This window comes from Falco rusticolus, chromosome 4, assembly GCF_015220075.1.
Source record: "Falco rusticolus isolate bFalRus1 chromosome 4, bFalRus1.pri, whole genome shotgun sequence".
Lineage (NCBI taxonomy): Eukaryota > Metazoa > Chordata > Aves > Falconiformes > Falconidae > Falco > Falco rusticolus.
The window spans coordinates 20221267-20237890 of NC_051190.1; the positions used below are offsets into that span (position 1 = coordinate 20221267).

General features: G+C 38.5%; 1 protein-coding gene across 2 annotated transcripts in view; it reads right to left on the bottom strand.

Annotated features, from left to right (window-relative positions):
• LOC119147510 (contactin-3-like) overlaps positions 1 to 16624 on the bottom strand; it is a 109362-nt gene that overhangs the window by 26087 nt on the left and 66651 nt on the right. For both annotated transcript variants that reach the window (XM_037386646.1, XM_037386644.1), the window contains exons 4-9: positions 15476 to 15679; positions 15065 to 15167; positions 13884 to 14068; positions 5750 to 5886; positions 3375 to 3504; positions 1997 to 2147 (exon numbers count right to left, since the gene is read on the bottom strand). In XM_037386646.1, the coding sequence (XP_037242543.1) occupies positions 1997 to 2147; positions 3375 to 3504; positions 5750 to 5886; positions 13884 to 14068; positions 15065 to 15167; positions 15476 to 15679 (910 nt within the window). The remainder of the gene's footprint in view (positions 1 to 1996; positions 2148 to 3374; positions 3505 to 5749; positions 5887 to 13883; positions 14069 to 15064; positions 15168 to 15475; positions 15680 to 16624) is intronic.

A 16624-nucleotide genomic window follows, 5' to 3' on the forward strand; every position in this document is an offset into this window, starting at 1 on the left:
GTGGGGACAAAAATTAGGATTTTTCCTAAATGGAGAAAATCAGGTGCTCTGCATTTATGCACACGCTTTACAAAAGCGAATAAGGACAACTGAGAATCAGTAAAAAGCAACAGGTTTCACATCAGTTTTAGAGATCATTGTGGCCCTGTGTTACAGACTGACTTATCAATATGGTATTATATTGTTTTAAGATGATGGGAGGCTTCACATAGGAAGAAAAACCAACTAGTGTTATTTTGAAGGAGCTTTTTGCTTGCTGGCTTGTAGGAATGCAGCCAGCTAGCGAGTCCGTGGTACCGTGTCAAGCTCCAGAACAATAGATACCAAATCGCCTGCCAGACTGGCACATTGACAACACTGAATACGAGAACATATGAAAACTATTGTAGTCCCTGAAAAGAAAAGAGCCAAGGCTGCACAGATCAAGATGACAGCAAGTGCCCAAACCTTTTTGGGTACAAGGGGAGAGCTCTAACATTACGACGGAGCACACAACGGTCCCAGCTGCAGCCTCCAAAAGTTCTGATCTATCTCCTACCGTCTTCTGCATTTAGAAGTTTCAAAAAAAACCCCATGATATCGTGTGTTACAGGAAGTGAGCTAGAAGAATTTCACCTGGTTTAGAAATAGCTTCCCGACGGTAAGTGAAGCTTTTTACAACCTAACACGAAGTCCTACAGGAGTAGGGATACATTTACGAAATCACAACAGGCTGCCATGGCAATCCTTCAAAAACAAAGTATTCACTTTCCCCAGTCTCATGTCTGGATTTTTGCACACTTCGGTGCTACCACTGCTCCTGAATTATCCTGCTAAGTACAGGGTGTACCAGAGCATTGCAAGAGGCACACTCACAGTCATCCTGTCCTCACTGCTCCCAGGGAAACCCTGTGGCTTTCGGTGGCTGTTCCTGTGTCTAGCAAAGATTCTCCAGCAACTCACTGCAGAAAGGCTGGCCTCAGGGCAGACTAAACTCCCAAACAGTTATTCTGCTCCTCTGAATTTTTACAGCTTGTACAAACTGCTGAAGTGGTGCAGCTGGAATGTCCCAAGTATCAAACTTCTTAGTTTCATGCTAAATCAGATATGTAACTATCTTAATTACACCTTTCATCCAAGGAGTTTTCTTCCTGTCCCAGTTCACTACCTGAAACTCTCAGCCTATGCTAATGTTGAAATGTAAACCCAAAAGCTTGCAAAGGCAGTAATCCCCAATGCTGGAGAGATGGCTGCTCCAGAGCACGGAGAGGTACACTTCTGTATGGTTTGATTATACAGTTTAATCAGCAGACTTGTGCAATTTTACCTTATGACTAATTCAATAATGCTTTAATGGTTGCTGCTGGAAAAAAACACTTATGCGTTGGCAGAAATCAATAGCTAGGGATATAGGTGAATCACAAATTCTCCACTGAGAATTACTAACACCAAAACACATTCACTATCACGTAAACAGCAAAGCAGTGGTGACATATGCTACCATTGGTAGATAAAGTTCGTGGTTCCTTGAAAAGAACCAGAAAGTGTATTTTCATTTTCTTTTCCTGTTTTCATCTGCAGTTCTGGACCTCCCAATTACTAACTTACTTTTTCTTTCCCCACTCCCCTCCCAGCCACATTATCACCATGGCTGTAATATTCCTCACCTGCCTCCTTGCCAGAATTTTCAGAGTATTTTAGTGAAGGCTAATTTTAGTATTGTTTTATAGGCTTTGCCTTTCCAGTTTTCTGTCAGTACCTGGTTGTCTAACTCAGACCAAACTCTGCATTAAGCTGAAAATAAAATCTAGCCCTTGAACTTAAAGAAAGCAATATACATGCACTCTCAGTGCTCAGATACGACGACAATTCAAAAGCCATCAAACCACCCCCCCCAGCTAGACAGACTTCAGAAAGACTTCACAACTATTTGGATCTACAGATGACACTATTGCATAAAAAGACATAAAGAAGCTTTATGTATGATCAAAGCAAATAAACCAATGTAACTCAATACCTTTCATTTTCCTGTAGCTGCTCACCTCCCTTCTTCCAGGAGCATCTGGCCTTAGGGGAAGCTTTGGGTTTGCATTCAAAATCAACTGTGCTGCCTATTTGTACCTGGATCAGTTTCTTCATTGGATTCTTGGAAAAATCTGGAGCAGAAGCTAAAACAGAGGGGAGAGTAATAGTGAAATAAAGCACCTTTAATTATGTTAATGATACTATTTAGCACTTACACAACATTTCTCAGATTCCAAACATAATTAAAAACATGGATTAGTTAGTTCAAACAGGTCTACTGGACAAATCGGCATTTCTCTCCTTACACTAGCACAAAGGTCTCAGCTGTGCAGAGTACGTCACCTAACGAAGCGTGCACAGATCACACTGACTTCACCTGAGCTGAAACTCAGTGAACCCCAGGAGTGGTAAGCACATGCCTGACTTTACGCTTTGCTGAGTGTGAGTGTGCATGATTTGTTTAAGTCCAGGGAGGGCAGTCAACACCAGCAGTCTCATAAAAACTTAAGGAACTGCTTGGCTTCTAGTTTTGTGTGAGAACGCATGTCAGATCGAATATGTTAGATGACATAAAATTACAGCGCAGCTCATTCCAAGTGGGTATAGTTTTCATTAACTCATAGTTAAGAAAAGGAACATGGCTTCTACCTATACCAACAGCAAACTTCAGAAGGCAATTCAGGAGACCAAGGCTGAAGGAGCAGTCTGCTGATGGACTGTAACCTCAGCAACAGAAAGTCACTCCTGTCCCAAATCACACTGCACTTCCAGGCTTAGTTTTGAAATCAGCCTGCGCTGGAGGTGGAAATTGCACAAGCAAATGAGTGCATAAGGCAGTCACAAGTGCAGCATTTCCCTCAGACAAACGGTTGCCACTATTTTACACTCAAGCACATGCCATTTGAATGACTGAATGACAACCCCATGTCCCCTTGATCAAGAAAGGCTGCATACAAGAGCTGCCTATTGCTTTTAAGTGGCAGGGCTCCCCGGGGAGCACTAGAGCTGCTGTGCAGAAGGTGAGTGCAGCTGAGTGATGTGCGGAGCCAGTGCTGCCTCCGCACCACGTGAGCCATTTCAATCTTCGGGCCCGAGTCCAGGCCCCCATCTCTGCTCTTCCCCTAATGAATAATTTAGCTGTGTTCTGTTTTAAAGCAATGAATGATTGGACTGCAAATCCTCTGGAAGCAGATGAGTCAACTCCTCGGCACTGCAAATAAAGATACTAAGTCGACAAAAATGTTTATTTCAGTGATAGCATCTGAGTGGGCTAAATTTGAGATCATGACCGGGTGGAATATGAGACAGGTGGAGGGGGTGTGGAGAGGGAGCATGAAGTTTGTGTTTTAGTGAAAAAAAGAAAATCTTACCTACAACCCTGAGCTCTGCACTTGAATAGATGACACCATGTTTATTTTCAGCTATGCATTGGTATCTGCCAGAATCTGTCAGATTTAGATTTGATATTGTAAGTGCACCATTTTCAATTTGGATCCTTCCCTGAATATTAAGAAAAATATCTTTATTGATGATACGTTTACTGTGAAATTTTTAAAATAAGTAAGAAATATAAATAGGACAGCATAAATACAATAAATGGGGTAAATGAAACAGCATAAGCATGAAAGCTGTTCTAAAATAAATGACACAACTGCATCATGGTATGGCAACAGTGACCAAATAGAGAGACCTGGCAACACAGTGTATGAAATCAGTTCTTCAAACCTGCTCATTTCACAGAGGCTTTGCAAACTCAAATACCTTTGCATTTCCCCAGAAATGTGGACAAAATCATACTAGGCTCCTCATGACAGACCCGAGCATCCAAACTATACAGATGGCACTGGCATTTCATACGATTTACACGTGCTATTTGCTAGTGAGCTCTCTGTAATACTATGTAGAAAACATTCCAACAGTCATTAGAGGGAAGACACATATGTAAGTGCCTCAGAGCCGACAAAGCTACTAAAGTATAGGGATCTTCTCAGCTTGCTTATTCTTGGAAAGCTATATGAATTGCCATAAGAAGTGACTAAGGATGGAGTGGCAGAAACTGATGAGAAAAGGAACCAGTGACAAAGGCAAAACCAAAGGATCTTCTCTTTTGGGGAAAAACAGAGAAACAATAATGGACAAAGGAACAAACTATTTGCTCAAAACCATTTTCTGATTATTATTTTTTTTTTTTATTGAGACCTGGCTTACCAGGCCTAATGCAATGGTACTCACTCCCTGCCTTTCCCTGCAGGCACGTACTTAGCGCTGGCCCCACTGCAAGGTGACTCCAGCTATCTATGGGCAGCAGGACAGCCCAGCTCAGCTCCTTCTTTGACAGGTCCCCTTCCCAGTTTAGTGCAACAGGCTCTGCCACTTAAGAGGACAAAATCACAAAGCGGAAGTGTCTCCATCTCTCGATCCTCTCTCTAGCATCCCAGGCTTCTCTTCTTACTCTTCCTTACAAAAGATTTGTTCATGAACAAGGGGACCTAAGCAGAATAAGCCCAGTAGATTTTCATCAAGGAGACCCAGAACGAAGGATTACTGCAGTCAAGGAGCTAAAGACAACTGACTGCTATACACAGAGAACTCTTTTTGTGAGGTCTCCTCAGTGCTGGCTTGTAAAGACTTAGTCCTATAGTTCACAATCCTTAAATACCTCCAGAGTAAGTCACGCTTATGCACTGACACCATGCTGTAAGGCTGGCCACCAATACTCAAAAGTGAAGAAATAGCAAGACTGAATGAGAGAAGATACTTCTGTACTTAACGAGGTAAGAAAGCACATTAACTCAGTGACTTTGTATGATGCAGTAACAATGCCCTTAAATCACTGAGATGAGATTTTTGTACTCCCTCATTTAACCTGTCCACAACACACTACCATTCCTTTTAGTGCGCATGTAACTATAACACTCTGAAGGATAAAAAATGTTTTTCAGTACTTAGATAATTTTTCATGGCCATCCACTGAATTTTACTTGAGCAGTCGCTCCTTCTTCAACTGTGAATGCTAAGACTGAGCACAGAGCACTGGCCAAGGGCAAAATGCCTTCCTGCGATGGACTAGTGCTCATAGTTTATATTCCTGATAACCCAAACTGGGCGGTTTTCTCAATGAAGCAGTGAGGTTTAAAAATCAATGTGGGCATCAGAACACTTCCGTGTTTCTAATCTGGGAGACCAAGTATCTCACCTTCTAAGTAAAACCTCTTTTCCCTGTCACCAAACATATTACTTTACATTAATTCAATTTAACAACTGTATTAAAGGAAATACCTATGTTACACTGCTGTTTGCATTTCACTCTTTGCATCAAGTAATGGTGACCCTATGGGCTTTTAGGATTTTTGTCTTTTTTTTGTTGAGAAGTTTGAATATGTTTTCTTACTACATTTAATAAAATGCTAATAGCAAGTACAACAAAATCATTTAAGTCCTCTATCCCTAATTTATGGTTCTTAACATATAACTTTAAACTTCCTTCTCCAGTCTTTCCTTACATACTTATTTCTATGTTCTATTGTTACTTTTGAATCTGCTTTTAGCTGGGATATTTCTGTACAACATAATTTGGTTTTGTATTTCTGGTGTTGCAGCTTTTGAAGTTTCCATCTGGATGCTCCTGACAAATGCATGAAAACCAGTTTCAAATATTTTTGACTAATTACATGGACTTTTGGGAATTCTCATATGAAGTATTGTTGATTTTACATAGCATCATGTTTTCAAAACGGAACATTACCTCTATTGACAGCTGGTCTCCATTCTTCAGCCACCTATATGATGGTTTGGGCTTCCCACTTGCTCTGCAATCCCAGTATAAAGTGTCCTCTACAGCAACTTCAGTATCTTTTATCGTCTGGATCCAGTGAGGTTTTGCTGCAGATGAAACACACATCAACAACAAAGTCCCCAAGAAGTTATTGTTCCATATGAGAATCAAAGGGTTAATCTGCACAGCACTTAACAGTTTTCTGTGTAGGCTGGTCTGAGCCAACAGAGGTTCTCACTGGTTCTGCAGCGAGTCAGCTAATGAAACAAATTAACTCACTGTTCATTTTAGACATTCTTATTACAAGCAGTAAACCAAAACAAAACTGAGATTACAGATCACTAAAGCTGAGCTAATGAAAGCAGTATTAAAATCACTAATGATTAAACAACACAACTTTGAAATTGAGGTAAATGTAAGATAAAGAAATTAGTGGTGATATTGAAATTAAATAACTGATACAGCTAAATCATCAAATTAATGCTGAAGAGGATCCTTTAAGTCCTCAAAAACCCGTAATGGTATGTCAGCCTTAGTTCTAAATACCATTCAAATTGTTTTCTAATGCTAGTCAGTACTTAACTGGATGAATACATGGATATATGAGACTGTTTCTGAAAAGCATTAGTCTTAGCACAACATTTGGGTGATGCAAACCAGAATATGGCCTTAAGAAAATTGTACAAATTTGCTGATTTGTAAACAATATTTTGATGTATTAATACCATACATCCTCCACATTTACCTAATATACATTAAAACTGTAAAGATAGAGTTTAAAACATCTGTTACAGATTTCATAGGCTAAAACCCCCTTCACTTGGCAAATAAACATCGCTGCATGAAAGACAGCAGTAGTTTATTCCTTTAGTGCTATTTCACAGAACAGCACAACACTGTTTTATAGCAAATTTGTATGAATTCTCTTTGAATTTATTCAATTGACTAGAAAGTTTATAAACTCAATATATGCTATTTCTCCAAGAAAAGATAAATTCTGGATGTTGCATATGGAGAAAACAGATGAAAAGTAGGATGAAACTTGGTTGCAAATACACAGCTAAAGGCAAAAGAATTTCCCAGAGTCAATTTGATTACCTTACAGATTATCTGCAAGTGGTAATTCAAGAAAATTTCCTAACACTCTGGTATCAAAACAACTAGAAAGAAAAAAAAAAAAAAAGTCCTTGGCGATACAGGAAAATATTATTATTTCATAATGAGTTTTGGAAGCACAGAAGGTCAGATTAATTCCCGTTGAACTTCCTACTACAATGGATTTATACCAGCAATTAATTCAGACCAGGGAAATTAATGACTTGTCTATGGCCACAAGGGAAGCCTGCAGCACAGCTGAGAGCTGAACCTGTTCCATTGCCATAGGCACAAGACCAGCAGACCAACGTTTGGATGAAGGTTGGTATTAATTTCATGAAAAAAGATTCATTCTTTTCTAGCATACAAATTTTATCTCCATCATACATTCTGCAATGCAGTGATAAGATCTCAACATGAACATGTACAGTGCCATACTTTTAAAACAAAGATTAATACTGTTTATGATTTATGCATACGTACTTAGCATCAACTTTTCACAGAAAACTCACTAAAACATATTCACTGAGATACTAAACTAGAAGGCTTTGGAATTTAACCACTATTTACCGACAGTGAAACCTTCTAATACCCCATGAGGATTAATGCCTTTCACTGACTTGGGGATGATCTAATTTTTTACACTTTCTTTATCAAGGACAGGTCTAAGAGACAGGATAACGATCTTTGTGGCAGACAAATGTACCGTCTTACTGATACTGATTTTGGTTAAATCTTGAAATTTAACTTTACAACAGTGGAGTTCAAGACAGAGCCACTGCTTTACCTGATATTGTCATCTGGCATATTTGCCCTGCATGTGTCAAGGGGATGAAAGCTCAGAACTCCATGTCCGTGTGCTTCCTGCACTTTGCATACCTAAATATTTATGCAACAAGCAACAGTGCCTGAATTATTGATGGATCCGTACACGTGCAGTATTTCACATCTGCTGCCCACTTGAAAGTAGGTTAAATACAGTCTATTTGCAAGTTCAAGACCTTGGATTCAGTTCGATTAATAAGAAAAACATTTGTCCACATTATAAATCTTCAGTTTAGGACCCTTTGTGTCAGAGAGTCTCCATAGGAGGGTCTCCCAAACCTTCAAGGCAGATATGATAAACTGGGTCTTTTTGGAAAGTGTGGGAGCAAGATAACCAACGCAAACCAGAAATGAACAGAACAGCTTCCTAAGCCACAATGTGAGAAATCTGTGGTGCTTGTTCATCCACAAGAGTGTTGATGTGGACCTCGGTGATTTTCTTGAGGAAGGCTTTTTCTCTTTGAATCACTGATGAAAGAATTCAGCAGAAAGAAAGATACCCGTTTTCATCTGCCACCTCTCAAAGTCTTTAAAGAAGGCTGTAAAAGTATTAGAAACTTTGGAAAAGAACAATTCAACTGAGCCATTCAAAATTGAAAAGGCAGCTAAACAGGGGCCATTCCAGCTGGGAATATGCCGCTCAAAACCCACAATCTTGGCCACGGTAGAGATGGTCCCCATTGCAGCAGCTGAGGGAAGCGCAGACAGAAGGTCGTGTATCAGTAGATCCACACACCCTCCCAAAAGAGAAGCCCAACTTTCCAAGCCCAGCACTGCCCTCTTTATTGAGCTCTGCCTGACTGTACCCAAATGATTCTGAACATTCAGCTTTATTCCTCCTGAGCTCTAGTCACTGTTCGGCAAATTCCACCTGCTTACAACGTTTGGTTCCACCCACTGCTGCCACAGGTGTGCTCCGAAGGAGGGCTGATGCCTTACAACAAAGCCTTGTTCTCTCACGGAACTCGGTGTGTAACTTTTATCTTCCTAAGGAGATACCACTCCTTCCTCCTTCAGCAAGGGACAGGCCAGCAGGCAACAGAATTTCATTGAGATGAAAAAAGGATGATGCCCTGTAAATTGATAGGTTGCAAGTTAATTTTAATACAGTTTGTAGTGCAGGGTTTAAGACTGTGATAGGAACCCGTATTGTGTGATAGTATTCAGAATTCTTAGGAACTTGATGTGCAATCTTCATGAAAGATTCATATAAAAAGTTCCCTTAGGATGCAAATACATGTAGGTAACTGATTTTCTAAAGAAGGTTAGCTGTCAGCCTCATGGTCAGTCACCTGGAAAAGCACCAGGCTGTATTTTGCTTCAGTTGCTTCTGCCTAAAATGTTCCTTGCAGTACTCATGGTCTCACAGGCAAGAAGTGATACACGTGTGTAACTTCATAAAATTTATCCCAGTGAGAAGACTCGGTCATCTTTTTTTTGGTGACTATAATCACCCTTTTTTTCCAGCTAATTAGGCCAGGCAGGTCTTCCTGAAGAAAACAACTGTTCCTTCATTGCCCTCTAGGGCATCCCTGTAGGCCATAAGGAAAGGAAGAACCATTTTTTTGGACTTTTAAGAAACATTTGCAATGACTGTTCTGAGGGATGCTACAAATGAGGACCAGCTGCAATGAACAACTGCGACGAAGCTCTTGGAAGCAACGGCCGAAGAAGCTGACGCTTCCCAGAAGCTGCACTGGGAGCTAATTTGTAAATAATTTGTGGGGTACCACGCACAATGCATGTCAACATGTATTTTTATATATGATCTCCTTCAGAAAAGACTTCTCCAATAAAAATCTCCTTTTAATTCTGTAAGCCACAGGAATAGCATGAAGGAAAAAGGCAGAGGTTCACGCCTGTAGGTTGCCCAGGCACTGTGCTCTCCCAGAGAGTACTGAGCTCTGCCATACCTCGGCGGGGAGGCAGAAGACTATGGGAAGCTCTTCCAGAAGAGTCACTAATTGGGGCTTGCACGTAAGATGCATTCTGCTTACACACATACCTTTACTTTGAAATTTACAGTATGAAAGCTGGGCTGGAAATCTTTGAAAATACCTTTGGATAGCTCAGCAGTTGGGCAATAAATCAGAGTCAAACAGAACTTTCCATAGTTCAAGAGAAAGCAACTCTGAAGCATAATGGGGGAAAAACCCAAGCAGAAAATGTAACCTTCATTTTTCTAGGCAGTATATCTGAAAGTCAGGCTATGACATCCCATACTGATACCTACAGCAGTGATGAACCTGATGACTTTATCTCAAAACTCCAAGTGACTTTAAGCATGAGTAACTTTGTTCTGATAGAACAACTGGAGTAGAGGAGCATCTACCGCATCCCTGAAGATGTCCCGTTATTTGCATTCCATTCAAAAATAAAAATGCTCTCAAGCAACAGGTAATTGCTACAACATTGAAGAAAGTTTTAGTATGTAAAAAAGAGTAATAATTTGTCTCTGTAGCAAGGCAATTAAATTATTAGACAGCATCAAAAATTAAACTCTAGGTTGATCAAACTCAGCAACACCTTGGTATTTAGTCATTTATAGTTTTGTAGTTGTTTTGAAGCCATGTCCACAAACAAGACAGTCAGGCTATCAGACAAAACCTGAAGGCTCTTCCACACACATTACTAATTTTCAGTATAATTTTGGTGGTACATTATTACCAAAATAATTAACAAAATACACAAGTATTTTTTGATGTACTACAAAATTATGCAGAGTCCATGTATTACTGGGGTTTGCCTCTGCTATCACAGACCACCACTGCGGAGCAAAAGAAGAACAGTGGCAGAATTTTTCTCACTGTTAAACATTTTACTTTGGTACTGTAAAGCATGAGTTCCATTAAATCAGCATGTGCTAATTAAAAATGAATTTTTTCAATTATACTTTAAATTAATTGATTTATGTATCTCTACCACGTTACATGTTTAATTGCATCTTAAAATACAAAAGTGTAATTGTTCCATCTCTTCTCATTTTTCCACACCATGAAATGTCTCCATGGATTCTTTTTTCTTCTATTACCTCTTTATGGAAAGGACTAATAGCAATGATAAATGAATATACTAGCAAAGTGAAAGCAAATTATTTATATATTCAGGTTTTATATTAAATCAAAGTCAGACAATCTTGTCCTATTTTTAGCACATTCTGAACTCCCCTGAGGAAGAAACCGGCATTAAGCAAATGTTGAGACTGTACAAAGGACAAAAACCTAAACATTTGATGTTGGGCTTTTCTTGATAAAATCCTTCAAGAGAAAAAAGGGAAAATTAATAGTCTGTTAGTAATTTTATAAAAGAACCCAGAATATCTGTTTAGATTATCTATTCTAATTATTGCCTTCAACTATGGGTTGAGAGTTATATTTAAAACCCACAATAAAGTGAAAAAAATAAACCCATTTTATTTTCTATGAAGAGAGTTACAGATGTGCACAGAATTTCTAACCCAAACATATTTACAAGCATTCTTGAGAAAATTACTATGGCCATGATTAAAGTTGAGCCTATGTTCAAGTGCTTTGCGGTTGCAAGACTATAATTCATTACGGGAAGAAGAGGGAGGAGAGCACAGAAAATGTGGTGCCTTTTTTAAAAAAAAAAATCAAACAATTTGCACTGAAAAACCCAACTTTCAGATTAAGATTTTACAGTTTGAGCTCATAAAACAAATCAGGAGAATAAGAGTGTTTTCGCTCCACAGCAGAGCAAGGAAAGGCTTCAAGATTTTGTTTAGGACTAGCTTTTATGTTTCATTTACAGAGAATCTTTAAAGTCTGCAAAGAAAGAAAAACCTTCTAATTTTCAGTCACATTGAAAATTTTTGCCATTTTTTTCCCCCTGAAGATTTTCTTCACATTGTTTCACTACAACTTTGAAAATGTTAACCCCGATTCTTCTTGCACTCTTTTTTTTGAGTAAGAAACAGAAGCTTTGTTCTGCTGCAGAGAGGAAAATAAACATTGTCACTGTTGAAATAAAAGGTATTTGTCCATTTGTAATAGTTGTATTTTCTATATATGATTAGTAGACACATCTTACGCTACTAATAAAGTGTTGTAACAGCAGCCAACATCCACTAACATCACCACACAGATTTGTGTCGTCTTTGCCAGCACTGACACTTCCTGGCAGACAGATAGTTTTTAGTCTAAGTCTTCAGCATATTGCATTAGTTTCCCTCAAATCCTCATATGCTTTTAAAACAAATTCCTTAAATATTGATCTTTTACTGGAAGACCAAGTGGCATATGGTTAGATTTCTTTACCAGACAGATTTCTGAGCTTTGATACGAGGCACTGTGGTGTGCCATCAGAAGATACTGAGTTACAGAACATCCTTAATCTACGAACAGAATTTATATCCTCCACATTACCAAAAAGTGTTAAAATGATCCTATCCTGAATACAGACTTTTTGGCATTCTATCTGCAACAACAAAGCAAGTAGCAAAGTAAGAAAGATTACTTAAATTTTCTTAATTCCGCAGAATAGGTTTCATTAAGCAGAACAAATGAAATTAAACAGTTGGAGTGCCATTAATGCCATTACAGGTCTCATTATTTTTTAGGATAAACATCCATACTAGGGATGAATCTAACATGGGCAGCCACTTATATTGAAATATGAACTCTATTTGAGTGTTCAAATCCCCTTCTGGATTTGTGATAAAAATGTTCACACTGATTTACTTGTCACAAAATTGCACCTTGCTTGCTTTTATTGATTAGCAACATCCTTTATTTCAGCTCTGCGTCCTTTAATGAGCAAACAGAACTTGGGAAACAGGTCAAACACCTCAAGATTGCCCACTGTCGTAATTACATTACAAGGACTAATGAACAAGTCTACTCTATTTTGTATGTAGCTACATTGATGTGTCTTACAACTGCCCTGCTTTAAAACTGGGGTAGGAATACTGAGCCAACCTAATTACAAACCACAGCTTGTTTGAAATTTTGAAGTAGCGAATAAAAGTAGCTTTATAAAAATCAAATGCATAGTGCCAAGTTTGAAATGACAGATGCCACTGGCAGATGAAGCCTCTTACATCTTGTGCCCTATGTTACTCACAGGATTTCTCAAAAAGTCATAATTACAATTAGTATATGGAAAAATCAGGTTGCTTAAAGTCCTGCGTCCAACCTAACCTTCAATATTTCCAACGATGGGGCATCGATTCAGGGTAACTATTATTTTGGAAGCTGGGGGGCAGGGGGGGAAGAAATCTCTTCCTTACTCCTCGTAAGATCTGTTGTGCCTTAAACTACAATCTTCATTGACTACAATCTTCATAGCAACACTCTGTGTGTTCTACTAAACAGCAGCTTCCCATACCGAAGTAGGAAACAGAAAGAACATTTGCTCAAAGTTGCACAGTACCTATGCTCTGTGGGTTTTTTTATACAACTTAAAAACACATCTCTCTGCTCAAATATTCCTACATGAGGAAAACATTCCAAAGCACAGTCTGAAACACTCTTTAAATTGCCATTTACCTAAAGAAAATTGTATTTGCTGAGATCTAGCTTTAACAAAAATTGTCAATTACCACTTTGTTGCAAATCACTCTAGCTTTAAAACACCACCAATGTGCTTTGCTGATACTCATTTCACTCTATAGCCTTAAGTGCACAAGAGACTCTGTCTTTTTTCCAGCTATTAAATTTCATATTATTTCATTTCCTATGCTGGATTACATTCTCTCATTTATTTACTCATTTTAAAATAAAATTGGATGTTTCAAATGCAAAGGATTGTCAATATCCATCAGTAATCTTTTCCTAAAGCAAGATAAAATGTGTATTTCCTGTAAATGTGAGGCCTAAATGATCCCCCAAATAAATCCGATTGACTGAAAGTCTAAGGTTTCACCAATGGACCAATAAGAAAGATTTTTAAAAAAAGTCTTTCCACCATAGAAAAATGAGCACAAGCATTTTCTACATTATTCTTAGCTACCCTTTTGAGCCTGGACATTTATTAGATATGCTATGCAAAAACCTGGTGCGTAAGTTCTCATTCTCTGCGAGTAGTTAAGATGCCATGGATTTTAAAGCACAAATACCTGATGGTACTGCAGAAGCTGTAAACCCTGAAGTACCCTAGAGCGGTTTGTATTGCATGTGTGAAGAAGGGTGGGAGGGAGGGAGGGAAAGAGGAGAAAGTTTCCTACCATAGTAAGTGAGACGTCCTCTTGCAATGTTTTTTCCTCTGGAGTTTTCAGTAATACATTCATATAGTCCTGCATCCTCCTGCTGGAAATTAGGTATTTCAATCATGCCATTGGATTTCTTCAGCTTTATTTTACTTGGAAATGGCAGACCATCGGTTCTTCTCCAGTTAATCTGAGGCACAGGGCTAAAGAGAAAATAATGGAATTTTAAACAGCTTTGCTTCAAGTATTCAATTGTCAAAACTAGATATCGAAACTAAACTAAACTCAGAAGTGACTAAAAGCATGTGTTCAAAGCGGTTCATGCTGTACATGACAGATGGTCAGACACTATGGCAACTGATAAGCATACACTGTTCTGTTTCATACACGGTTATGTCAGATACCAAACTTTTCATGAATATTTGCGCAAATATCCAACAATTGAAACTTTACTTGTAAATCAGCATTGCCCGTCCCCCCGAAGATGGGTGAGATCCACTAGAGCCTCCATGGAAGGAGAACCAAGGCAACTCTTTTGAAAATCCCATCCTAAAACAGTCATTCATTCTCCAATTGTAAAACTTTCACTCACCTAGCTGGGGAACCAAAGCAATAGGATATGATTAAGTTATCAATCTGGCACTTAAAATTATGAAGACCTGACAAAGCTGTCTGCAAATAAACCGCAAAGTGGTAAGTAAATACATTTACAGAAAGTAAATGCATTCTCAGATCATCTGTGAAAGAGAAAAGGCATCAATTGTGTGTGAAATACCATTCAGAAGAGGAATGCATTTTAATCTTTATTTCAGCTATAAAAGAGGAACAATATTATGAAAGCATCAAGTACATTTAACAGTAAAATTCAGACAAAATTCTTGCAGACTTCAACAACATTTCCTTCCTCACAGGGAGAGCAGAGGTCGGTCAAAGGACATATGCAAAACCGCACTGATCTTATTCAAGTTAATTTGAAATGAAATGTAAATTCCTGTGTTGCCAACGCATACATTTTAATTCTAAACAAAACAGAAATTTACTCCAAGACTCTTTGCCCTTCAATTCTAAGGCAATAATTGTGATGATCAAAATAGAGTCTCCAGAAAACACCACCAAAACAACTGCTGAAACTCACATTTCTTTTGCAGATGAACCCAAATGTGCTTCAACTTTCAGCATCGCTAAAGACAAAAACTTACTTTCCTAGTGCAAAGCATTCCAGTTTCACAGTTGAGCCTTTAGCTGCAGGAAGCATCTCAGGAAACTGAACTTCTATTTTGGGTTCATATTCTCCCATCACACCTATATGAGAATTGAAGGAGGTAATATTTAGTTTTTAAAGTCCTTTTTCTCTCTTTAGCATTACATCACATTAAATTAAAAATTGAGGTTATTTCTCACACGTTCCATTTACAAAGAGAAGCGTAAGCACCTGCCAGTGAAATCAGTCAGACTTAGGAGAGGAAGAGGAGCATGCAACACAAAATAGTTTATCTTTTTATAAAGCAATCAATATTCTGAGAACGCATGAAAGGTTACACTGTAAGAAACAAAAACGCTCACTGACGACTAGACGCGTTATTTATTCATGGTGTAAAGGGAAGCCATACCATCCGTGCGCAGCACCAGAGGAGTTGGCGACCCGAGAACCTGGCTGTTGGTCACAGTGCTGGTTACAACGCAGGTGTAATTTCCTACATCTGATGGCTCGACTTTGGCTATGTAGAGGTGACCTGTCTCTTGAGACACAAAACGCCGACTGTCCTCTTGTACAAATGATGGATATTCATTGAAGATCCAAGCAAATGACAATTCTAGTTGGCAATAAAAAAAAAAAAGATGTTTGATATGGGTTTTCACTTTTTTTCTTCAAAGATCAGTTTATCTTATTACTGTATTTTACAATAACGTGTTACATACCATACTGCATTATGTAACAAACAGGACCAGAAAGCTAAGGACTGAGAAAAATAAATTTTAAAAAGCACCAGAAACTAGCAAAACCAAAAAACCAAAAACAAACCATTTTTTTCACCAGCGCTGTATCTCCTCCAGCAGAACAAAAAGGTGAAAGGAATTCAAAATGCTTTACTTTTTTTAATGCTTAATATGCACAGAAATAGGTGCAGACAGCAAAACCAAGACATAAGTTTGCTAAAATAGAAACATTATTCATTCAAGTAGCTACTGAACAACTTGGCTAGAAACTTAGCAGACAGAAACAGCACAGGTGCACGCATGAATGTCAGAAGAGGCATAAATTCCCAGTAGGGCTCACCAAACAGCAAAACTGTTTTTTTTTTTCCATAGAAAAATCCATAAAAATTCTATTTGAAAAAAATCTCTGCCTTATATGGCAACGTAGCCCTCACTACCGTTTGTTATGGTCATTTGAAAGGAAAACCATACTTCAAAATATAAACTAAGAGATTTAGCAAAAAGGGCACTGCACTTTGTTTTTTTCTGACCACCACTCTGAGCTCTGTGTGTCCAATGTTAATTGGCAAAAGCCCCTTCCTGTGCAAGGCCGTGGGCTTGTCTCGTTTAAATCCTACAGAATCAACGGAAATTGATTTTTAATGGTTTTCCATGCACGAAATAATTTTTCACCCAAGTGCCACTCAGCTGAAAGTTTATAAAAAGATTACAGCTTCTGCAAGTGCTAATTAGAAACTATTATAGCTTGATTGACTTGCCTTCGTGTTAAAATATCTTGTAGCATTCGCGCTGCCCCTACAAAACGGGAGATCACCCCTTTT